The 26,116-nt window shown below is 39.1% G+C and overlaps 1 protein-coding gene and 1 pseudogene across 1 annotated transcript; both read right to left on the bottom strand.

Moving 5' to 3' along the window:
- Positions 1–436: 436 nt before the first annotated feature.
- Positions 437–1,390, bottom strand: LOC133073856 (C1GALT1-specific chaperone 1-like). Its single transcript, XM_061167847.1, has one exon. It carries the CDS (start codon positions 1,388–1,390, stop codon positions 437–439), a length of 954 nt encoding a protein of 317 aa, XP_061023830.1.
- A 5,108-nt stretch (positions 1,391–6,498) lies between these two features.
- Positions 6,499–7,147, bottom strand: LOC133073855 (large ribosomal subunit protein eL20-like; annotated as a pseudogene).
- Positions 7,148–26,116: the final 18,969 nt, after the last annotated feature.

Genomic DNA, 26,116 nt, shown 5'->3' with positions numbered 1-26,116 from the left:
TCCACGGGGTCACAAAGAGTCAGACACAACTGAGCAACTCAGCATAGCACATATACCAATATAGCCAATCAGCAAAAATCTGTGCCACAGATTTCTAATATTCATAATTTATAATTTACCACATAAACTATAATACACTTACCACATAAAATAATACATGATTTATAAGTATATCCTTTATTTCTAAAATTATGATTCTTAAAACATTTCTTCCCGACACATAAAATTTTCATACATTTCAAGAAAAAAACCTCACCCTAATTGAAACTGTACTACTAAACTTCAATGTGCAAATAAACCAGTGTCACCAAACTGAAAAAAGGAAAAAAAAAAAAAAACAAGGAAACATACTGCTGTGTTGGGTATATAGTTTTACCACAAATAACAACAACATGTGTCTTACACAGTGATAATATACATATTCTTGTTTCAGTTCTCAATCATTGTCAGAACCATTCACAGGTAGGAAAACCAACACATCATCGAAAACATGCCCAAATGCTCTTAGATGATATACCCCATACATCATCACATACATCTGATTACTCGTCAGCCCATTAAAAGTAATAGCCATATCTGAACAACATCCTTCCACCACCTGGTTGGGATGGTTAGTCATTGCCTCTTTAATAAAAATCCCAACAGATTTGGTATTAAACACATCTTTTCCTTTAGAATCTTCTGCATTTTCTGCAAACACTCCAGCATATTTCAGGCAGACCGCAAGCTGCTTATCTTCAGATACCTCCCAAACCATCCTTCCCTTTTCAGGACACTTTTCAGGAATACTGGGAAGGCTGTTAAGTCTTTTAATTGACTCTATACTTAAGACAATTCCTCCTCCCACACTCACATATTCAAGATCTCCAGATTTTTCAGTGTGGCCTAGATAGAAAGGTTGTGATGAATTCTTTTTTAGCAGAAAGTACTTTAAGTTTTCAATAACAGCAAACGTAGTGGGGCGTGCAAGGAAGAACCAGTTGTATTGGTCTCTGTATTTATCAAAGGCGTGTTTGTAAGCTTTTCTCATCATTAACCACATGTCATTAGTTCCCATGTTCACTGACTCAAACACTTTAACATTTTCAGAACTGAAGAACTCTGCTTTGTCACAGTGTTTGGTCCACGTCTCCTTCACGGCAGCCCAGAGGCGCACATCCTTCGGTTTCACGAGGATGATACAGTATACCCGAAAGCTTTTACGGAGGTCCAGGCGTTCACCCTCTGCAAGTGTCAAGATCTCTTCTTTAGGAGCTTGTAGGTGGCGATGCTCAGAGTGCCGCCTTCTCTTCCCATAATCCATCCTAATGTGTCCTAGCACAGTCATCAAGACGCAAAAAATGCTTCCGAGCAGGACCCCCTTCAAAAACAAACTGCTTTCAGAAAGCATTTTCCCCCACGTCCGGTATGGCGCACCCGGCTCTCCTCTCACTTTGGAGCACCCTCCGATACGTTCCAGGCTGCTCTAGACGCAGGCGGTGTCCTCGTTGGTTCGGCTGAAGGTGGAGGACGGCAAGAACCAACCTGCAGGCCCCTGGGAGGGGGCCAAGGAGCCCTGGGCAGGCAGGCGGAGCCGCCCTCTGCATGTAAAAGAAAGAGTTTCCACTTAGAGCTTGGATCATATCTAATTAGGATACTGTATTTCACTATCACTGGATCTAACCAGCCAGGATGGTTAAACCCTGCCCACTGGTCCACCCTAGAACCCTATCGAAGATTTTACACTGAACAATAAACAATAAAACTCATTTTAACCAATCAAAAACAGACTTCTAGATTCATGTCACCCTATCCGGGGTGCAAATTTTTCAAACCATAATTAACATAACAGTAAGATACATTGTCTTCCTAACAAAATTATTGGAATTTACTTCTCGTTGTTGTAGCAAGTGTGTGGTTTTTTGTTTTTGTTTTTTCTGTTTTGTTTTGTTTTGGTTTGGCTTTACCTAACAAGTAAATAAGTTCAGCACTTGTTTACTTAATCATTGCTATATTTACACATTAACATATTGAATTGGTGTTTTGATTATGTTTTATGTTAAGTTGAATTAACCTTGGGCTTCCTTGGTGGCTCAGTGGTAAAGAATTCACCTCCAAAGCAGGAGACATGGGTTCAGGGCCTGGGTTGGGAAGATCTGCTAGAGGACGAAAGGGCCATCTACTCCAGTACTCTTGGCTGAGAAATCTCAGGGACAGAGGAGTCTGGTTGGCGGTCCTGATGTGGCAAAAGAGTCAGTCAGACACAACTTAGGGATTAAATGAACAAGTTTGAATTAACCATAGCACTTTAAAGAGGTTCATTAATTCTTACTTAGTCTTAGCCTTGGAACTGTGAATTCCTATTAGTCAAGTCGGCTACTAAATTAAACCTGAAAGTGCTCGCTTCGGCAGCACATATACTAAATTAAACCTGAAAAATTATGGTAGTTGCATTCAAAATGTTTAATGAATAGTAAACATTTTCCTTCTATGGGAGGGGAAAATGCCAACCTTAAAAAAAAGAAACCAACCCCACTCTACTTGCTGAAAACGATTTCTCATTGAGTACTCACACACCTTTGGGTACATTATTACCCATGAAGACATAAGTGTGAAAATAATAGGTCAATAAATGTATTTCGTACTTTCAAAATTCTCCAAGCCAGGCTTAAGCAATACGTGAACCATGAACTTCCAGATGTTCAAGCTGGTTTTAGAAAAGGCAGAACCAGAGGTCAAATTGCCAACATCTACTGGATCATCGAAAATGCAAGAGAGTTCCAGAAAAACATTTATTTCTGGTTTACTAACTATGCCAAAGCCTTTGACTATGTGGATCACAATAAACTGTGGAAAATTCTGAAAGAGATGGGAATACCAGACCACCTGACCTGCCTCTTGAGAAATCTGTACGAAGGTCAGGAAGCAGCAGTTAGAACTGGACATGGAACAACAGACTGGTTCCAAACAGGAAAAGGAGTATGTCAAGGCTGTATATTGTCACCCTGCTTATTTAACTTGTATGCAGAAAACAGCATGAGAAACACTGGGCTGGAGGAAGCACAAACTGGAATCAAGATTGTCGGGAGAAATACCAATAACCTCAGATATGCAGATGACACCACACTTATGGCAGAGAGTGAAGAAGCAAAGAGTCTCTTGATGAAAGTGAAAGAGAAGAGTGAAAAAGTTGGCTTAAAGCTCAACATTCAGAAAACTAAGATCATGGCATCTGGTCCCATCACTTCATGGGAGATAGAAGGGGAAACAGTGGAAACAGTGGCTGACTTTATTTTTCTGGGCTCCAAAATCATTGCAGATGGTGACTGAAGCCATGAAATTAAAAGGTGCTTACTCCTTGGAAGGAAAGTTATGACCAACGTAGACAGCATATTAAAAAGCAGAGAAATTACTTTGCCAACAAAGGTCCATCTGGTCAAGGCTATTGTTTTTCCAGTGGTCATGTATAGATGGGAGAGTTGGACTGTAAAGAAAGCTGAGTGCTGAAGAACTGATGCTTTTGAACTGTGCTGTTGGAGAAGACTCTTGAGAGTCCCTTGGACTGCAAGGAGATCCAACCAGTCCATCCTAAAGGAGATCAGTCCTGGGTGTTCATTGGAAGGACTGATGTTGAAGCTGAAACTCCAATACTTTGGCTACCTGATGCGAAGAGCTGACTCATTTGAAAAGACCCTGATGCTGGGAAAGATTGAGGGCAGGAGGAGAAGGGGACGACAGGGGATGAGATGGCTGGATGGCATCACTGACTCAATGGACATGAGATTGGGTAAACTTCAGGAGTTGGTGATGGACAGGGAGGCCTGGCGTGCTGCAGTCCATGGGGTTGCAAAGAGTCAGACACGACTGAGCAACTGAACTGAACTGAACTTTCAAAACAGTTTCTACAGGTAGAATATAACCACTGGTTATGAATCTGAACAAACTCCAGAGAACTGGCTCTGGGGAAGCATCTCTCTGACTTCAGGAGAAACAAGTCTCACATTAAGATTTCTGTCCTTTGCTCTCTACAATGAACATGACTAAAGAGATGAAGAAATGGAACATATCAAATCCACCAACTGTAAAATTGCAATGATGTTTGGAATTGAAGCTAGGAGAAGTCCATGATGAGAAGGGCCTGGACACGAGGTTTAGGAGAGATGATGACAAACAAAATCTCCTAGCTTTAAACTACCTCAAAAATAAAGGGAGAGGGAAAGAGTAATTTTATGAGGCTAAATTACAGATGTAGGTATGTAGAGATGAAAGGGACAATCTATATAGTTATAGTTAAGTGTAGGTGTCTAGAAACTTTCAAAACCAGAAAGACATCATACAGTTAAAGCTTGTTCTCTCAAATAAACCACTGTGGTAGGTAGACAAATGACCCTTCACAGATGTTCATGTCCTACATGGAAAGTGAGAATTAAGGTTAAGGATGGAATTAAGCTTGCTAATCAGCTCACCTAAAATAGGGAGATTATTCTGGAATATCTTGAATCACAAAGGTCTCTAAAAGATGAAAGACAGAGGCCAAAGAATTATTATCAAAGTGACGCAATATGAAAAAAATCTTGACTGGATTGGCTCAGATGATGGAAAGGGGCCACAATTCAAGAACACAGGCAGCTTCTAGAAACTTGAAAAGGCAAGAAAACAGATTCTCCCCTGGGAACTCCTGTAAGGAATGCAACTATGCCAACACTGATTTTAGCCCAGTGAGACCCGTTTCAGATTTCTTACCTACAGAGCTATAAGAGAATAAATCTGTGCTATTTTAAGCCACTAAGTTTGTGGTAATTTGTTAAGACAATCACAAATAAACCAGCAGGCATAACAGCAACTAGATTATAACAAATAAATCCATCTGCAGTTATAAAACATTACCATCATAATATGTTCTCATTTCTACCCTAAAAAGTAAGAAAGATGTGAAAATACATGTGACATGATGACTGGTTTATTCTAATCAGATCATGGGTGTTTGCCTGGCACAGAGTAAATCACTCAGGAGCTGTTATTTGTTGCTATTGGAAATATGGTCATTTATTATGTGCTTAGTCACTAAGTTGTATCTTACTCTTTGTGACCCCACGGACTGGGATTTTCCAGGCAAGAATGCTGGAGTGGGTTGCCTTTTCCTTCTCCAGAGGATCTTCTCGACTCAGGGATTGAATCTTCAGCTCCTGCATCTCCTGCATCGGAGGCTGGATTCTTTACTGTCGAGCCACCTGGGAAACCCCATTTATTATAATGACATTAAAAAATAAGAAACTTGGGAGTATGGGGGCAATTCATGAGGTTCAGGTCTTAGGAGATAATCAGTGCGGGGACTTCAAATCTCCAGAAAGCAGCCTAAGGGCACAAGAGCTGGAGAAGCAGCTGGGGTGAGAACCAACAGAGAATGCACAAAAATCCTGTTCCACTTTGCACTTGGACCCTAACGTGTGTCTGGAAAAATCTCTTATTCTGGCAATGACATATGTCCTTCTGGTCATTAGTGTTAAGTTTAAGGGGAGAACTAGCCAGTTGTCTGAAATGAAGAACCAATGAAATTGACCCCATCCTCTTCTAAACCATTTCCTAGGAGCTGTCAACAGTGTTGCTCTGTGGACAGATTTTGACTTTATCTTGTTACTCAGTGGAGTGAGAGAAGAATAAGATTTTCAGAAGCTGGATCCTCAGTGTCACTTTTTGACTTTTGACGATGGTTATCTTTGATGATCTTCCAGTTTTTCTCATTTGGAGGCTGGTATTTACCTAGGTCCTCACTCCATCACTCCATCATTTTTCTCCTTCACTTTAAAACAATTTTTTCCTTAATTTTGGAGTTTTAGGTTTAGAAAATCTGCAATTACTGAGAGTTCTCATATACCCCACACCCAGTTATCCCTTTTATTAACAGCTTCTGTTAATATTGAAATACTATTATTAACTAAAGTTCATACTTTATTCAAATTTTCTTATCTTTCACTGAATACTTCTTTTTTGTTCCAGGATCCTACACAGGATTCCACCTTCTATTTTCTAGTAATGTCTCCTTAGGCTTTTCTGGGCTGTGACAGTTTTTCAGACTTTCCTTGTTTTTGATAATCTTGACAGTTTTAAGAAATATTGCTCAGGTATTTTGAAGTATGTCCCTCAATTAATGTTTTCTGGTGTCTGCCAGAGGGCAGTCTAAGGGTACTAGCACTTTGGGTGCTGAGAAGAGAGATGAAGAGACAGCTAGAAAATATGCAAAAATGTTGTCTCTTTTGGTAATTCTCTAAACTCAAGTCTCATGTCTGTAGAGATCTTTTGTTCTGGTAATGATGCATGTCCCTACAAATACCTTTCTTAGAAACCGAGGGAAGAAAGATTACATGCCTAACTTATAGAAGGTTTAAAACTGACCCCCGCCCTCTCCCAGACCCGAGAAAGGTAGACAATTCCTTATCAGCTAAGCTTCCAGCATTTTTTTTTTCCAGTTTTCCCACTGAGTTTTACTTGGGCAGACACAGGGTCAGTGAGGGCCTGCACCTAAAAGAAGGTATTGGGCCTCTTGGTGGTGAAGCATGGCTTGTGCTGGCTATGGAGAACCCAGTGGGGCAGCGGGAACTTGATTTTGGAGTCCTGAAACTGCTTGATCGCTGGTCAGCAGTACTTGCTGGCTGCTATCTCCTCCACCTTCATGATCTGGATTGAGTGGGCCCCAGGCACAGTGCCAGGTGCTCATGTCTCAGTAGCCCTGGGTGATGGTGCCAGCTGTGGTCAGGTCCCAGTACTCCAGGTCCCAGTAATCCAGGTCCCAGTAATCTAGGTCCCAGTACTCCTGGTCCCAGGACTCCAGGTCCCAGTACTCCTGGCCCCAGTACTACAGGTCCTAGTACTCCAGGTCCCAGTACTCCTGGTCCCAGTACTCCCTGCTGCTGTGGGAGTCATAGCAAAACCAGATGCCTAAGTTCTTCACCCATAGTGGAGATTACCTGTCCACAGGAGACAATTTCGCCCAGGACTTCTTCACCTTTCTCAGCTGAGACCTGAGACATGAAGTACCAGAAGCTGGACTAGCCAACCACATGATTAGGCACCAAAATTCTCATGTGATAAAGGGGCTCTGCAAGGTGCTTGGGGGTGAGCAAGCAGCATTCACCACCTAATACTCTCCAAGTGTCCCTGAGGCCTTCATGGCGCGCTATCCACGATCACCCCCACCCTCGAAAAGGCCAGCGTTGCTGTTCTGGGCTATATTTAAACTTCCATTTGTTTTTCTCACTGAAAATGAGAAGGGCAAGAATTTTCTAGAACAAATAGACAGCTTTTTACTTTTGGTTTGCGAGGTAACGAAGCAACATGAAACCATTCAGGGCAAAATGTGCTTATTACAGCTTTTCCAAGAGGTTTCTTTTATATAGGAGCTGTGTCAAACAAATATCTGTGGTCATCTGAACACTCTTCAGACACAGACATGGGTTCCCAAGTATACCCCACCTCAAACAAGTTGATAATAAGTGATATTTCCTCCATTTTCCACATAAATACAGATACTTCACAGGATTATAACATATAAATGTAGGTTCAACAATTGTAATAAATGTACCACTCTTGGGTGGGTATTATTAATGAGAAGGCCATGTTTGTGTAGGGGTAGGGGATGTACCGGAATATCCCTTATTCCTCTTTGAGAGTATTAGGTGGTGAGTGCTGCTTGCTTACCCCCAAATGCCTTACAGAGTCCCTTTATCACATGAGAATTTTTGCGCCTAATCATTGCTGTAAAACTACTCTAAAAAGCAAAAGCTTTTAAAATTTTTAAAAATAAACATCAATCACTCTAAAGATTGAGTGATTATCTGATTTTATGATTGACTTGTGGCAAAATTTAGTAGAAGAGGTTAAAAAAAATCCACCTACCAATAATCCAGTCAACTTCAGGCTAACACCATGAAAATGAGACATTAACAGTCAAAAACCACTGTGTAGTGTAGTGAACTGGGCTTTGGGCAAGAAAATAGAGAATTCATTATTATCCAAGCTCCATCATTCATTCATTCAACCAAAAAGTATTTATCTGATGCTTACCATATGCTGAATATGCAATCCAACTTGCAGTTTAACCATATGAAAATCATTTATTGTATAAGCAAATATTACATGTTTACTTTGTACTTAGTCATGTATTAGTCAAAGGATTACAAAATGAGCTAAAGCTGTCACAGTCCATGTATTCCTGGAATTCAGTATGCCTGTCTTTCTAAGGAGTTTCTAGGAGTTTTTCTAGGAGTTTCACTTTCCTAAGGTTGGTTTTGGAGTTCTTAATCCTATAATTATTTAAGTAATGCTGCTCCTAGGTTGTCCTACTACTTTTGTCTAGTAACCTATAGGCCTGAATATACCTCATAGCTCAGATCCACCTCCAGGAGTCCAATCTCATTCATGTACCATGTAGCTAGGAAAGCAGACATGATGAATAGACCTGATGACATAGAACTTAAATAAAATATTGTTTCTGCATATGAAGGGCACTTGAAAAAGGCAAATGAACAAGGTATTAAGCTGATGATTGTCGTTACAGGAAAAACACCAAAGTGCCATCTAATTTACATCTTTTTTTTTATCTTAATATGAGGAAAATCAGATCTTCCTATTTGAATCACCAGCTATGGAAGCTACCCAGGATAGTTTTCATAACTTTCTTGCCAGCTGATATAACTTATTTATTTATTTTTAATATTTTTTTATGTGGATGATTTTTTAAGTCTCTATTGAATTTGTTCCTGGTGACTCAGTGGTAAATAATCCACCTGCAATGCAAGACTTGGGTTTGATCCCTAGGTCAGAAAGATCCCCTGGAGAAGAAAATGGTGACCTACTCCAGTATTCTTGTCTGGAAAATCTCATGAGTAGCCTGACAGGCTACAGTCCATGGGGTTGCAAATAGTCATACCTGACTGAGCAACTAAACAACAATGACAATTTGCTATAATATTGCTAATGTTGTATGTTTTGGGTTGTTGTTGTTTTTCCAGCTGCGAGGCATGTGGGATGTTAGCTCTCTGACCATGAATTGAACTCATACCCCTTGCATTGGAAGACAAAGTCTTAACTCCTGGACCTCCAGGGAAGTCCCTTACTTTTTAAAAAACCTCTTTTCCCAATGCCCTAGATGTTTGCTAATGTACTCTGTGCAGGTTTCCAGTTTAAAACCTCATGCATGGAGATGTGCACTGGCCAAAGAATGACCTCCTGCCACCAGCTGACTCTGCTCCTTTGATGGCACCAGCGCATTCAGAAGATCACCACATCAAAGAATATGGTGGTCAAGAGAGGCCAGTTATCCGCTGCCACCTACCCACCCACAGGACTCTGGAAGATCTAAGGACTCTAGAAATCCAGGCAGAGGGGTTACTAATGAGGAATCATTGAAGACTTTCTGCTACAAGTGAGCTCAGAGAAGTTGCAGTGATGAATCCAGAAGATGTGTATATTCCCACGTTGATTTAAATCAGTGGTTTATTGAGTCTTGCTCAAACAGTATTGTCATGGATTCAAGGACACATCATCACCCTATGGCCCTAAGCACTTTTGTCCTGACTTTCTTACTGATTATCCAAACTCAAATTAGGGAAAAGGTGGGAGGATGGACAGTGTAGACTACTGCTTAAATCTTAACAGTGACCACTTAGTTTGGGGGACAATCTGGAAGAGAATAAAGAAAAAAGGAATAAATTTAAAACTGCTGTGTCAGCTGCTTAGTTGCAACTCGTCACTGAAAGAAGCAATTTCTATTCTGAATAACCCATGAAGGAAAGGAAAGCAGAGAAAACATGTAATTATTGCAAGGAAATGAACACGGGAACAAGAAAGGCCAGAGGCTAGGAAATAATTGACAAGTTGATTAGAATTGACAAGTTCACGGATCTCAGAAGCAAAAAACTAGTGAAATGGTCATAGTGGTGCTACTTAATTTGCAATTTCCTTGAGAATTTCTCACTTCTTTTTGGTGATAAATCAATGTAAGATACTGGTGAATTGGATCCACCATGTTTCTCTTCCTCCGAGGTTTCCATAAAAATGGGTCTTCTGAATGAAGTTCAGATTTTCTTACTTTCTCCTGATCTCCTAGGAAGACATCTGCTGTGCACGTTAAAAGCCAGCATATTCTATACTCTGGTAGAATGTCTGCAGAGCTCTAAGGAGGAAAAGGCATGTGATTTGGCCACTGTGTGCTGTCTGAAAGAAAAGGGATACTGCAAAGAGTGGCAGGGTGGCCCTATGTGGGACAAATACTCTGAGCTGGAATAGGTTGATGCATCACTTTGAGCTCTAGAACCAGTTATAACAGAATCAGAAAAATAAGGGGTAGCTTAAAAAATGCTCATTCTAAATGAAATGAAAAAATAAAAATGCTCATTCTGTAATACTCCCATGCCTCCAATAAAGAAGGAAGGTTAATTTTATATCAATGGTCAGTGACTTTAAAGCTTTCTACAAAATTTCAAAGAAGTAAATATATGTGTTGTTCCATTATCTGTGTGGTTCCTAACCCTGCAACTGTTCTGATTTCAATATCATTGTTTGCAAAGTTTTTCATTGTAGTTGATCTATGCTCTGCATTTCTCACAGATAAATCTAAATTAGTATTGCTTTAGCTTATATCAGAATCTAGTATCCCATATCTATGGCAAAGGATTCCCAAAGGCTTTGGGGACTCCATTTTTAAAAATCATTTATAAAACAAAAAGTGAGAGAGAGATTTGTCCCACCCATGGAGGGATCTGTAATCATTCAATGTAGATGATTTGCTGGTAGTATCAGCAATTAGAGTGCATGAAAGATTTGTAATTTGGCTTTGCCACAATTCTTTCCTTCACAGGGGAATAAGGCCTTACAGACAAATTGCATAAATGCTTGAGGCATCTGTTATCAGCTATATGTCACAGAGTTTTATAGTCTGTGCTCATGGGTTCAGTCGCTCAGTCATGTCCAAGTCTTTGAAATCCTATGGACAGTAGCCCACCAGGCTCCTCTGTCCATGGGATTTTCCAGACAAGAGTACTGGAGTGGGTTTCTATTTCCTACTCCAGGGGCTTTTCCTGACCCAGAGATCAAACCCACATCTCTTGCATCTCCTGCATCGGCAGGTGGATTCTTACCACTTTCCATCTAGGAATCAGTAAAACATCTTACCACACATACACACACACGCACACATACACACACACAAAAGTCATTTGTGGGACTAATACAGAATTGTACAAAACAGAGCCCAACATTTGCAGATTAGACAAAACATCTGCTGGAAAAAACTGCATGATAATTCTCCAAGATAATTCATCCTCTGGTTTGGGATGAAGAGCCTTTGAACAATTGAAATTGGTTTTGTTGCCATATTATGGTGACTTCTTTGAAATTTGGAAGCTTGGGGGGTTTTGGGGGTGGGGTGGGGTACTTGTTTTGTGTTTTGGTCTGGAATTAAATCAGCACAAGCAGCTAGGGTAATAGCAGTTACACGAGAACTATAATTGTGTTTTGCACTTACAAGGAATATGTGTACTATTAATAAATATATGTCTGATGTTTGCCATGCAACAGGAGAAATTTTTTAAAGGCTCCCCAGGTGCTGCAGTCCCTTGGGGCAATTGATGGCTGGAAGGAAGCCTGTGGTACATAGCCTGGTCTGCTCGGTGGAGGGCCCTCCCAGGGTCGCGGGGGCCCCTCACAGGCACTGAGGTCGCTGTAGCTGGCACCTCAGGGACACTGCCTCTGCCACCACACCACTGTGCTCCAAGGTTCCAGGTAAATTTCTTGAAGGGAGAATTTTTCCTATCAATTGGAACTTAGATAACCCATAGAAAAGTGATGGCTGTTTTATCAGAGGCTTTACAACTGCCTACTCAGGTGTCAGTGATGTACTGGAGGACTCACATAGACCCGAAGGACAAAATTTCTAAGGGCGATAAATGCGCTGACAGAGTTTCAAAAGCAACTATTAACCTATGGCAGTCTCCAAATTTAGAAGCCCCACTTTTAATATTGTAAGAAACTTCATTTTCAAAAATATACATTGTTAAATAAAACAGAGAAATTGACTATAAAAGGAGCTAAAAGAAATATGACTGGACTATGAGAATTACCTAACAGTCCATATTTGTCCATATTCATATACCACAGTCCAGATTTGTTTGGTAAGTACTGCTGTGTCATCATCTAGCTAAAAAAGGGATTTCTTTTTATTTTTTAAAACTTTTTCTCCTCTAACACTTATGGATACTACAAATTCTGTTTCCTCACTTTTTATTAATTTTAGTGAGTTGTAATTTGAGGAAACTAGCAAAGTCTTGTAAAATTCTTCATATCTTGAGTTTTCACGTATGTATGTAAGACTAACTTGGTTGTTGTAAGTCAAATATGTGAAGGTAGATTTAGGTGACTTAGTGTACACTCAGTAATCACAGGCAGGAAGAAAAAGGTGACAGAATTATTGGAAGGCCAAGAACTGTTCTAAAAAGAGGGATTTTTAGAGGAACTAGACTTTTACTATTTGTAATGAAAAGATGAAATTATTTAAACTATGAAAGAGCTGTGCTGCTTCTCAGTAGAATTCTTTGAAGCCACTTCCAAAATAAATGCAGGAAGCTTTCCCTAATCAACTTTCCAGGAACCTGACATCAGTTGAATTTCAGAGTTAAAAGGCCCGAAAGAAGTTTAAAAGGTGAAAGTTAAAAGATGCTGTCTAGTTATGGTGGGTGTGATGTTTAAATGGCCCCGGCAGCAATAAAGCCTCTCTTAACGTAATTGAGCACAGAGGACAGCTCTTAGAAGGCACCTGTTGCTGCGTGCCATTACTCTGCCTCCTGTTACCTAGCAACGGGTCCTACTCAGCCGTTGGTCGGCATCACAGTGGGTCCCTCCCACAAGCAACCAACAGTCAATGAGCAAGCCTTAGAGAAGGATTCAGCCAATAGTTGGGGAGAGTGGTAGCTGTCAAGCTCAGAGTGAGCTAAGAGGCAGATCCTGGACTTCTCCTCAGGGGCCCTCCAAAACTCATGGGCCCTCAGGCCAGCCGAGGGACCAGACTGAGACCTCTGTCCTGCGGGGCTCCTGAGCCCTCGCCGGGGGCACCCACTGGCCATAGCCCAGGCCTTGAGGCAGCAGTGAACCTCTCCCTCAACCCTGTCTCTGCAACTTAATGGCAGCGGCCTTCTACCTGGGATGCAGTCTGAGGAACTTACCCTTCCCCATCCCCCACCCCGTCGCTCCCTCCGCGTTGATGACGGCAGAGTCCGGGGAACTTGGCCCTGAGGGGGCCACCAGCCGAGATCTGCCTCCTCTTAGCCAGAACCTTGACCTCAAAGGGAAGAAGTTGTGCCTAGGATCCTTGCCCTTCAGAGAATAACACTGTTTGATAGAGATTTACAGGAAGATCATGATCTGACCGCGACCTTGTTACTGAGCCCAAGCTCATTCTGCTCGCCACATGACAGGTCAATAAATTGGGAGATGTGCTGCTGGAGCAAGAAATGATGACTTTAATTGGAAGGCCAGCAGACCCAGGAGATGGCAGACTAGCGTCTCCAACAGCCTGCTCGCCTCAGTCAGGATTCAGGGTCCTTTTATATACAATAGAGAGGGGGCGGGGCGTTCAGTGCCACTGACCAATGACAGAGCAGGGCATTAGCTGGTTGCTGGTTGACAGTTGCTCGCTTGGTTGGGAGGAGGGGCCCACCAGGATGCCCAACCAAAGGCTGAGTAGGACTGTCATAGCTGCTGCCTGTCTCACAGAGCATGCAGGCTGGTGCTATAGGGAGGGAAAGGCCCCTTTGTGCCTTGCTTCCCATCTGGGACTGCCACTACAACCGGACCTCACAAGCAAGGGATCTGACACCAAGAAGTCTGCAACAACTAACCACACCCCTCTCTCACCTTTCCTATAAAAAGGCTTTTCTGAAAACTTCTGGGACGTTTGGGGATTTTTAGGGCATGAGCCATTCATCTCCTTGCACGGCCCTCAATAAACCATTCTGTGTTCCAAACTGTGATGTTTTGGTATTGTTTGGCCTCACCATGTGTCGGGCGCACAGACTTGCAACTTGGTGACATTAATACACATAATTTCTACTTTGGATACATCAAAATTTATTAGATATAGAAGTCATTTATTTCTACTGTTGTCTGGGAATTACACAAATGCCTCACTCCCGCACACAAGAAGGCTGAATGAATAAAACTCTAAAAAAATACTCATGGGGAAATATTTTACAACTTCTTATGTTTAAAAGGCCTAGAGCTTTACTGGCAGCTTTACTGAAAATTAGAGGGACCCCTACAAGCAAGCACAGACTCTCTCTATTGGAATTTATAATTGCCATGCTTATGAATTTGTGTCTGAAATTATGTCCTGTGACTGATTTAACTGAGTCCTGTCATAATCATGTCCAACATTTAAAAGAGCTTCTCTCTTTCCTAGAAACCCTGATGCATAAAGTCATAAGGACCTGGAAGGACCCTGTGGAAAAAGTCTGCCACCTTACTGACCAGGATATCTCGCCTACATGAAGCTATTCCAGAGGAAATATGGGCTGTCAGTGCTCCAAGAAGGATCCACTCAGGTCAACACTGATCACTCATGGATATCAAAGTAACAAAAATTCAGTTGGATCTGTGCTTCCCATGGGAAGCATTTCCATAAACATCTTCAAACTTAAGTTTTTTATGTTGATATTGGTACTGAATTCAATTGAAAGGAGATGTTCTAGCAAACACTACTACTCTCATGGACTACCTTGATGAGCTATTCACAATAGGGTTATTTCAGATACTTTAACATCACATTTCCTAGAAAACAAACACGCTATTTGTTACACGACTTTTTCTTTGGTACCCCCAGTAATGATGCCTGTAATCTCAATCAGTTCTAAATTGTATTTTCAGTATAAACAAGCCCTGGACTTATAAATTCAACAATCTGATTATTGATAGAGTAAAAGTAAAATCTGGTAGTAGTTTTTATAATGACAAGGTAAAAGTAACTAATATGCACCAAGATGCTCACATCCTAAATTTGACATGAAAATGTTTTGATAACTGGTTTAATTGGAAGGATGCTGTAGAAAAGAACATCACTGATTTAATAGACACATCTGACATTTATAAATAGGAACCTGAAATCAAAATCATTCTATTAACATTGGGATGCAAGTTGTCTCTAGTACATCCAGATAAACTAAAGTAAATGCCTATCATTAATGCATACATAGTTGACTACTATAAGAGTATAATTATGGGTTTAGACCCAGTGCAGGGGGGTAGAAAGGGACTTACAGCATGAGTTTTTCATGTACATTAAACATTTGAAGTTCAATCTGTACTTTTCAGTGGTGCCTCATAGTGAGATTTTGATACTTGATGATGACCATGGGTGTCTTTGTGTTTCATATCCAGGTAAAATTATTTGAGAACATATGAATTGGCTAATAGTTAAATCAGATTCTTGATTGGCAATTCACACAATTTTTTCTTGGCTGTACAAGAAACAAAGATGTCTTTGATGCTTGTATTTTCAAATGATCAATTAAGTACTTGGCAGTTTCTTTTGAAGTCTCAGATGGTAAAGAATCTGCCTGCGATGCAGGAAACCCAGGTTCAATCCCTGGTCGGGAAGATCCCCTGGAGGAAGACATGGCAAATCACTCCAGTATTTTTGCCTGGAGAATTCCATGGACAGGAGAGCCTGATGAGCTACCATTCATGGGGTTGCAAAGAGTCGGACACAACTGAGTGAAACTAACATGTCTGGTAACACTATGATGTCTTACCCAATCCAAGCCTGAAGTGAAGTGAAGTGAAGTCGCTCAGTCGTGTCCGACTCTTTGTGACCCCGTGGACTATAACCCACCAGGCTCCTCCCTCCATGGGATTCTCCAGGCAAGAATACTGGAGTGGGCTGCCATTTCCTTCTCCAGGGGATCTTCCCAACCGAGGGATAGAACCCGGGTCTCCACACTGTAGGCAGACGCATTAACCTCTGAGCCACCAGGGAAGCCCATAATCCAAGCCTAAAAAGGTAGCTTAACCCTAGAGAAAAAACATCTAAATTTGTAATTAACTGGTTTTCTTGCAAAGCCCAATAAATTTCTCCTGCATTTCAGTCAATTACATACATAGCATCATATTCATATAAAAATTTAAGCTTTTTAGTCATTGTACTAAACTAGTCATTGTACTATATTTATATTCCCAAATAATTAAGCTTCTAGGACTAATAAAATGTGGGGAAATGACTAAACAATATAAGAGGGGAAATAACAAAGGGTAAGGGTTACTATTTTAGGTTGGTTATGCAGTTATCTCCCTGCAGACTTATTTCCAGTGGTAAGAGTGCTCTCCTCTTCCAATGCAAAGAGGGCAGTTTTCTAATGGCATATGTTTTCCCATGATAACATCAGATGGGGGAGGGCAGAGAGCCCTTCCTGTATCTGCTGTTTCGAAATTACCTTCAGCTCAAAATAATCCTTATGCCAAAGTGGCATATTTTCGGGTGACAAGTTGTATTCCCCTTCATTTGTAGCCCCAAGTTTCTGCTTCCTGTTCAGTTGTCTTCTGCTTTGAACTTTCTATATGATGTCATCTAGCTCTTTGTTATTAATAATGAATTATATGCTGATTGCTCTTCCAAAGACCCAGATTTTTTTATGGCAGAAGTAAATTTACTGTCACAAGGCTCAAATATTTAAAAAAATCTCTCTTTGCTATAATAAAATGTCACTTAGCTCTTGTTCTTGCATAATTGTTCATAAGGGGAAGTTTTACTTTTGTTAATTCAGTGCATGCATGCTAAGTCGCTTCAGTTGTGTCTGACTCTTTGTGACACTATGGACCATAACCCACCTGGCTCCTCAGTTCATGGGATTTTCCAGGCAAGAATACTGGAGTGGGTTGCCATTTCCTTCTCCAGGGGATCTTCCCAGCCCAGGGATCAAACCCACATCTCTTATGTCTCCTTCATTGGCAGGCGGGTTCTCTACCACTAGTGCTACCTGGGAAGAGTCCCAGGTAAACTCAACTATTTACACTTTAAAATTCATCTGGGAGGTGAGGTAGTTGCTCAGTCACTTACGATTCTCCTTCTCTGGTTTTTTCTTTCCTCATCACCATGTAACATTCCTTGTTCTGTGTTAGATGATAGAGGCGGAAATAACTGGTCCCTGGCTGCCTTTTGATGATATTTATCTATTTCTAATCTACTGAAATCTAATCTACTGATTCTCAGTACCAAAAAGTGCACTTGATAAATAATTACTCGGTGCATTTTCTTTTTTTCCTGGTCCTTTTCCACAACATCTTGTTTCTTCACATTTCTTATAGTGAATTTTTAAAGACTTAAGATTATCCTTTCAACATAGTGCCTGTTAAGTCTACTTTAGGACTTAAAATCATTGACGTCTTGAGTAAATTATGCCTCTAAGATCAGAAGTCAGTATAAGACATTTCTCTAAAACCTTAATCAGACATCACACCATGGATCCTTACCCAATATAGAGTAACCCCACAGATTTTTGAAACCTGTTTTTTTTTTTTCCACTTTGTCACTATTTTTGGCATTATATCTTTCAGCAGACTATAAAATTGCACTATAAAAAGGAGAACTAGTTGACAGTTTTGACTATTCAACCCATCAACAAATGCTTGGTAATGTTAAGGGGACAAAAATGAAGTATTCACTTTTTTATAGTGAATGATAAACTCCTTGACGACTGAAACCAAATTTTGTCTGTCTTTCTAGAAGTTCCTGGCTTCTAGAAATATTTACATCAAAGTTGAATTAAGCCATCTTAACAGGCAGGGCTCTCAAGGTGAACTGATTTATAGGATTTACTGTCGGGATGCTTCCCTGGTAGCTCAGTTGGTAAAGAATCTGCCTGCAATGCAGGAGATCTGGGGTTAAATCCCTGAGTTTGAAAGATCCACTGGTGAATGAAAAGGCAAGCCACTCCAGTATTCTTGCCTGGGAAATCCCATGGACAGAGGAGCCTGGCAGGTTATAGTCCATGTGGCTTCAGGAATCAGACATGACTTGGCAAATAAATCACCATCACCACTGTCAGGATGTCAAAATATGTATCAAAAAAAAAAACAACTTAGTAATGCCTGGACTCAGGACAATGAGTATTCAGGGAGGAGATTTTCCATGTTAACCACGCCCTCTACTCAGCCTGACTTGACCATCTTCTTCACAGCATATCAGTGCCTATTTTACCTGTAACCTCCTTCATTCCTGCTTCAGGGAAAGGAGACTACAAAACTCTTTCTACAAAATATCATGGCTTCTGGTGTTCAATCAGTGAGGATATATATACACACATAGTGCAAGATAATTTACATTACCGTTATTCTCAGGAATTCATTGAGGTAAAAAATACTGAAAAATCAATTACTGTAAATTTTAGATTAGCAGTGGCCAAGGACTGGAAAAGGTCAGTTTTTATTCCAACCCCAAAGTAAGGCAATGCCAAAGAATGTTCAAACTATCACACAGTTGCACTCATCTCACACACTAGCAAGTAATGCTCAAAATTCTTCAAGTCAGGCTTCAACAGTACATGAACCATGAACTTCCAGATGTTCAAGATGGATTTAGAAGGGACAGAGGAACCAGAAATCAAAATGCCAACATCTACTGGATCATTAAAAAAGCAAGAGAGTTCCAGAAAAACATCTACTTCTGCTTTATTGTCTATGCCAAAGCTTTTGTGTGGATAACAACAAACTGGAAAATTCTTAAAGAGATGGGAATACCAGACCACCTTACCACCTTCTAAGAAACCTGTATGCAGGTCAAGAAGCAACAGTTAGAACCACATGGAACAACAGACTGGTTCCAAACTGGGAAAGGAGTAGGTCAAGGCTGTATATTGTCACCCTGCTTATTTAACTTATATGCAGAGTACATCATGAGACATGCCAGACTAGATGAAGCACAAGCTGGAATCAAGATTGCCAGGAGAAACAGCAATAACATCAGATACACAGATGACACCACCCTTATGGCAGAAATCGAAGAAAAATTAGACAGCCTCTTAATTAAAGTGAAAGAAGAGAGTCAAAAAGCTGGCTTAAAACACAACATTCAGAAAACTAAGATCATGGCATCTTGTCCCATCACTTCATTGCAAATAGATGGGGAAGCAATGGAAACAGTGACAAACTTTATTTTTCTGGGCTCAAAAATCACTGCAGATGGTGACTGCAGCCATGAAATTAAAAGACATTTGCTCCTTGGAAGAAATGCTATGACCTACCTAGACAGCAGAGACATTCCTTCACCAACAAAGGTGCATCTAGTCAAAGCTATGGTTTTTTCCAGTAGTCATGCATGGATGTGAGAGTTGGACAATAAAGAAAGCTGAGTACTGAAGAATCAATGCTTTTGAACTGTGGTGTTGGAGAAGACTCTTGAGAGTCCCTTGGACCACAAGGAGATCTAACCAGTCAATCCTAAAGAAAATCAGTCCTGAATATTCATTGGAAGGACTGGTGCTGAAGCTGAAACTCCAATACTTTGGCTACCTGATGCAAAGAATTGACTCATTTTAAAAGACCCTGATGCTGGGAAAGATTGAAGGCGGGAGGAGAAGGGGATGATGGAGGATGAGATGGTTGGATGGCATCACTGACTTGATGGACATAAGTTTGAGTAAGCTCTGGGAGTTGGTGATGGACAGGGAAGCCTGGCATGCTGCAGTCCATGGAGTCACAAGGAGTCGGACATGACTGAGCAACTGAACAGAACTGAACTTAGATTTTTTATTTTATAAAACATTTTTTCATTGAGGAAAATATTAGATGAACCACTGAGAGGCAGTGTAGTCCCCCAGATTATCCTTTCTTCCCATGAAGAGATAGTTTTAATTTTCCTTTTGAACCCAGAACATACTAATACTACTTTCAAAGATTTTAGTACATAAGGGATTAAGAATCATTGGCAACCTCTCATTTTTCTTACTGGCTATTTTTCTATACAACTGGAAATCAAGCTATTTTGGAATCACATCCTGGAAAATTGAAAACTGTCTTTAAAAAAATCTTTCCCAGAAGGATCACAAAGTGTATATTGTCATCCTTGGAACAAGAATGGATCCAACATTTGTTAAGGATCTTATTCAAACTGAGCAACTATTTTTAGCAAGTAATTTTACTGAGACAAATTCAGTGAAAAGATGCAGAAATAAAGAGTAAATGATCTACTGTGAATATGTTAAGCAGATTTATAAAACTAAACTAGACAAACTCACAGTAAAACATTTCAGTTGAACCACTAGAAATTTTTTGGTTCCTGCTCCATATCATCTCTGGGGAAAGAAAACCCAGAGGGACACAAGCTTTTAAAAATATTTTCCCCCTCTGGCAATGTTTTACAAAAATGACTTCAGAATAACCAGCTATCAAAAGAAAGCCAAACACACAGAGAAAGTAAAAACCAAAAACAAACAAACATAAATATTACCACAGTTATAGGTCTTCTGTTCCAGGTGGGGAAAACAGCAGTTTGCTCACTTGATTTTTATATCTGCCAGGGCTAAAGGTCATTGTGTATCTCCAGTCATCAGTATTTCAAAAGTCAGGGAGATAGCAACTTAGCAAAAGGGCTCATGGTTTTACTTACTTAGAAAATGCTCTAAAAGAATGTTCCGGCTTTAAATTTATCCTTTTAAGAGGATATGAATTCCCTTTTTTCTAACTGTTATATGATGTGCTTGATAAAAAAGGCAGCAGAGCAAGGATCTATTTTGCACTCTCAGCCCCTGTTTCTGGTCAAATATCATTCCCACCTAAGTGGAGCTTTGACCAAAGATGTTTGTATAGCTAGTTCTAATTCAGTGTCAATAATGTGATGCTTTGTCTGTCGCTGGTTTTATTTTATTGTAATTAATAACTAAAAATGTTCTTATTAATGTGATTAATGTGAACCATATGAAACTAGAGTGTGATATTTAATTTCTCTCTGAAGGGTTTGTAAAGAACTGAGGGCCAAAAATTAATCACTTATTACAAGGCTTGCCTTCAGAAAACAACCAGTGTATCCCTACTAAGTTCTGCCTGCAGTGCTTATAAATGTAGACAAATTTCTTTTTCTCTAAGATCTCCAAGATTCCTGTCCTGTAGGAAAGTGGCATTCTTTCCTATCTGACAGTCTGGGAATCTATAAGTCACAGACCGAAACCAAGGGGTATATTGTGGCAACATTTCCATATGAGAAAAATATTCTTTGTTCCTCAATTGACTTATCATGCTTTAGTAAATAAGATTCTTATTGAAACTATGCAAATAATTAATTATAATAAAAAGTCACAGAACACACAAAAGGCATTTTTCCTAATATTTAACCATTGTTCTGAGCAGTTCTGCCCATAGGAACCAATAATGTACCTTTGAATTAAACAAAATCATCTTCTTAACATTTTTCAAATTATGTTTACTTTGTATATTAAGGGCTTAAATAAGAAACCATTTAAAGAATTTTACAGTTTGTAATAGGATAGCCTGTTAAGGTTGATAGATCAAGAAGAAAACTAAATATTCTCCTACTTAGTAAAAAAAAAAAAAAAATTAAGCACAATTAAATTTTCTCTTTAGAGTTATTCAGTCTGAAGAAATTGCTTTTTATTTGATTTGGAATTTTGGGGAAGTCTATTATCGCATAGTTAAATGCATATATACCAGGAATGCTACAAGTCCTTTCTGCTCCTGGGAGCTGTATGCTAAAGGCTGTTCCTTATAGAATCAGTAGTTAAGAGTGTGTGATCAATTCCTTTACTGAAGTCATCATTTTTTTTTAATGTTTCTTTAGGAGGGGCCTTTAGGCAAGTGTGAATGAAAAACAAAAATCACTTTTTTGATTATAGTATTGAAAATAAGAACAGAGAAGCCACCTATTAAAGATAACTTGATATTTTAGCAATTTAGTAAAAGATCACCCTGAGAATAAATACATATTAATGAATGACTTTAGTGTGTTCTATGACCTTTTATTATATTATTTGCATAGTTTCAATAAAAATCTTATTTAGGCATGATAAGTCAATTGAGGAACAAAGAATATTTTTCTCATATGGAAGTGTTGCCACAATATACTCCTTGGTTTCTGTCTATGACTTATAGATTCCCAGACTATCAGATAGAAAAGAATGTCACTTTCTTACATGACAGGAATCTTGGAGATCTTAAGAGAAAAAGAAATATGTCTACATTTAAAAGCATTAATATTAATGACAGTGAGATCATTGACAAGTCTCCAGGATCTTTTAATTTATCCTCAAATTGTGTGTTAATAATTGTGTGACCTTTGAAATCACAGCAAGTGAAATACACTGAAATAATCAAATATATTTAGAAGGGTTAAGAAAACTTTGGAAGTGAAAGTTTCAAAATTGCTATTTACAGACTCTGTACTTTGTTAGCTAGCCATAATTTATCTTTAAAATATCCCATAGTACTGTTAAGTTTAAAGAGGGGGGAGAGAAAAGGGGATATAATAATTAATTTGATACAGTTGGACATGACCTATACATTTTGATTCCTATCCATCCCACAACACCACAAGTATATATTTTACTATAAAAATATGCCTGGTAGCTTCAACAAATCATTCAAAGTAGCCTGAAAGTGAAAGTGAAGTCACTCAGTTGTGTCCAACTCTTTGCGACCCCGTGGACTGTAGCCTACCATGTTCCTCCATCCATGGGATTCTCCAGGCAAGAATACTGGAGAGGGTTGCCATTTCCTTCTCCAGGGGATCTTCCCGACCCAGGGATCGAACCCAGGTCTCCCACATTGTAGGCAGATGCTTTAACCTCTATAGCCTAGGTTTTGTCAAAAATTAAAGTATACACGTCACCAGTTAATGGTAATTTTTAGGATTTTAACATTCCTTGGGTGAAAAATGAAAGAGTAGGAGCTTAACCATAGATGTTTTTGCAAGGGTAATTTTTCTATAGAGGAGCCCACTTACTGTGACTTGTTTTAAAAAGAAATCTTGAAGTGGTGCCCATCCAAAAAAAAAAAAAAACTGAATATTTTTAATGGAAAAAAAGAATGGTTTTCTTTCTCATTTGTTATTAATTACCAGATTAGAACTTGGGCAAATAGAAACAAATTGCTTCACTTCATGAACCATTTTCTAAATAAACATACAACTCCAAGAAAAAAAAAAAGAATTCAAATTAAATACCTCATGTATTTGAGGCAGGCCTGGGCCAAAGTATATTTCTTCCACCAAAAGAAGTACCAAAAAAAAATCTGAGTGACATCAAGAATATGGTAGGATAGGAAGTTCTAGCTCTAATATAGTAACACCAACTCTATAACTGTCCACAGAAGAAAATACCTTCATGAGATTTCTGGACTCCAGGTGAGAAGTAACAGTACTGAGTGGAGCACTGAAACGAAAAAAAAGATTGGAAAGAGTAGGAAAGAGGAAGAGTAGCTTCACTTTACCTGCATCACTTATCAGAGCGCAATGCCAAGAGCGATCCCTTTGGCCCACAAATCTCCCATGGTGGAAGGGAGAGTGAAATGAGCAAGGGACTTTGCTGCAGACCCTTGAACACTGGTGAACCTCATCAGCCAGCCCACACAGAATCTTTGTTTAGACTGGCTGGTAAAGGACTTTCCCTGCAAAGACTGGAAGAAGTGCTGCTTCTTCAAATGCGTAGACATCAACAAAGGCAACAAGGAAAACAAAGAAGCAGGGAAGCTTGACACAACCAAAGGAACTAAAATAGAACCCCAGTAACTGCCCTAAAGAAATAGAGATACTTCTACCTAACAAAGAATTAAAAATAATTGTCTTAAAGAAGTTTGGTGAGCTATCAGTGAACATAAATAACCAAGTGACATCAGGAAAATAACACATGAGAAGAACTTTACATAAAAAAGCATGTTCCTTGTAGATGAGGATCATCTGTGCTGCTCAAAAGACTTTGTTTTTCATTCCATTATCTTACATATAAATTATTGTACATATACATTATTGTACATGTATAAAGTCATGTTTTCAAAGACTATATATAGCTATTTTTGAGACACTCCTAAATCAGAGGCCCTGTATAGGAAATACATTCAGACACTTTTGAATAAAATAATTAAATATTAAGTGGTAAAATAAATGCACAATTTTTGGATTCCCAGCAATATTAATTATTTTAAATTCTAATTTAAGTGAAAATAGTTTTACTATTGTACAGATGGGTGCAGGAGCCAACTTGAAGGGGTTCCCACTGACCAAATATGGAACAATTCAAATTTTACTATAGAGAAGAAATGCATTGGATTAAATTCTATAAAAAATGTTTAAATATGTAAGTTTATAATAATATATTTAAAGTAAACCAATAAGCTAGGTATCTTCTGAAAAAGACAGTGAAAACTGTTTGTCATCTTGAAAACTGTATGTAAGGGAAAGGATCAAGAATTTATCCTGGGCTTCCCTGGTATCTCCAGTGATAAAGAACCCACCTGCCAATGCAGAAGACTCGGGTTCAATCCCTGATCCAGTAATATGCCACATGCCTCAGAGGAACAAAACCCATGCACCACAGCTACTGAGCCTGTGCTCTGGAGCCCAGGAGCTGCAACTACTGAACCCACATGCCACAACTACTGAACCCACATGCCACAACTACTGAACCCACATGCCACAACTACTGAACCCACATGCCACAACTACTGAACCCACATGCCACAACTACTGAACCCACACACACGAGGGCCCATGCTCTGCACCAGGAGAAGCCACTGCAATGATGAGCTCATGCACCGCAACTAGAGAGTAGCTCCGGCTCACCACAACTAGAGAAAAAGCCAGGGAAGCAATGAAGACCCAGCACAGTCAAAAGTGAATTAAATTAAATGAAGAATTTATCCTGACTTTCCCATATAAAATACTAACGGTCAACCTAGGAGTAGGTAAGAGGTAAGAGGCTTTTTACTAAAATCATTACAGCTAATGAATGAAAAAGAAGTAATACAATTAGAATATCACCTTTTTTCAAACCCAACTGAGGTTAAAAGTTTTAGATACTAAGCATCAATGGTTAATAACAACAAAAAAGAGCAAAAACCAAACAGCATGTGTTTTCTGAAGGGAGAACACAGCCTCACCTACAGAATGGCCAAAGAGATGGATCCTGAGCCTGATAAGTACTTTTAAACCAGCTTCCAACTAGCATAAAAATACTGAAAACAGAGCATCATTTTGAACTATGCCATAAGTGGGCAAGATGAATATATAAAAATCCATTGTATTTCTATACACTAGCAATGAACAATTTAAAATTAAGAAAACAGTTCTGTGTACAACAATATGAAAAAGAATGAAATACTTAGGAATGAGTTACCAAAAGAAGTCCAGAACATGTTCTCTAAAAACTACAAAATATTATTTAAAGAAATTAAAGAATACCCAAATAAATATAAAGATATGCTCTGTTCATACATCTTTTCTCCCTCACAGCTTAGTCAATAAAGTGCAAAATCTGTTCCTTATCTTTGAAAATATCCTCTAGCATAAGAGATTAAATAGAAAATAACAAAGAGTTCATTCCTCATTACAGCCTCCACAAATAAAAATGAAAGTTCTAAGATCAATAGATATACAAGCAGATAAAAATTTAAATGAGGTAAAACATATTACCTATTTTTGAGGAGGACCCAAGAATTCCCATTGCTAATTTGAATGCAAATTAGTACAATATTTTTGGTGAAAATGATTGCATCAAGAGGCTGACAAATATTTTTATTCTTGGATTAAGTAATTTACATGTTCTTCTTGGTCTTATTAAATACAGAGAAGGCTTTAAATACAAAGAAAAGTATTGTGTGTAATTTTCATCATATAGCCATATTTATAAGATAGGAGAATTGGAAACAGTTCAATAACAGGGGGATGCAAAAGCAAAACACAGTACAGCTATGCAATATAGTACTAGGTAACCACTAAAACTATTTCAAAGTTTAGCAATGGGAAAAAGTATTTATGTTAAATATTAACTAAAAATAATCAGAATGAAAATCTCTATATAGAGTCTCAATGGTATAAATGTACGTGAAAAAAAACACAGGGAAATGTTAAATTATTAATAATTGTTACCTTTGCATG

The sequence above is a fragment of the Dama dama genome, chromosome 19 (genome assembly GCF_033118175.1).
Source record: "Dama dama isolate Ldn47 chromosome 19, ASM3311817v1, whole genome shotgun sequence".
NCBI lineage: Eukaryota > Metazoa > Chordata > Mammalia > Artiodactyla > Cervidae > Dama > Dama dama.
Note: the sequence above shows the minus strand (reverse complement) of the source record. Positions and strands in the feature narration are given on the sequence as shown.

What these genes read in the sequence shown, in the direction of transcription:
- LOC133073856 (XM_061167847.1), bottom strand. Translation starts at nt 1,390, where the DNA reads ATGCTTTCTGAAAGCAGTTTGTTTTTGAAGGGGGTCCTGCTCGGAAGC.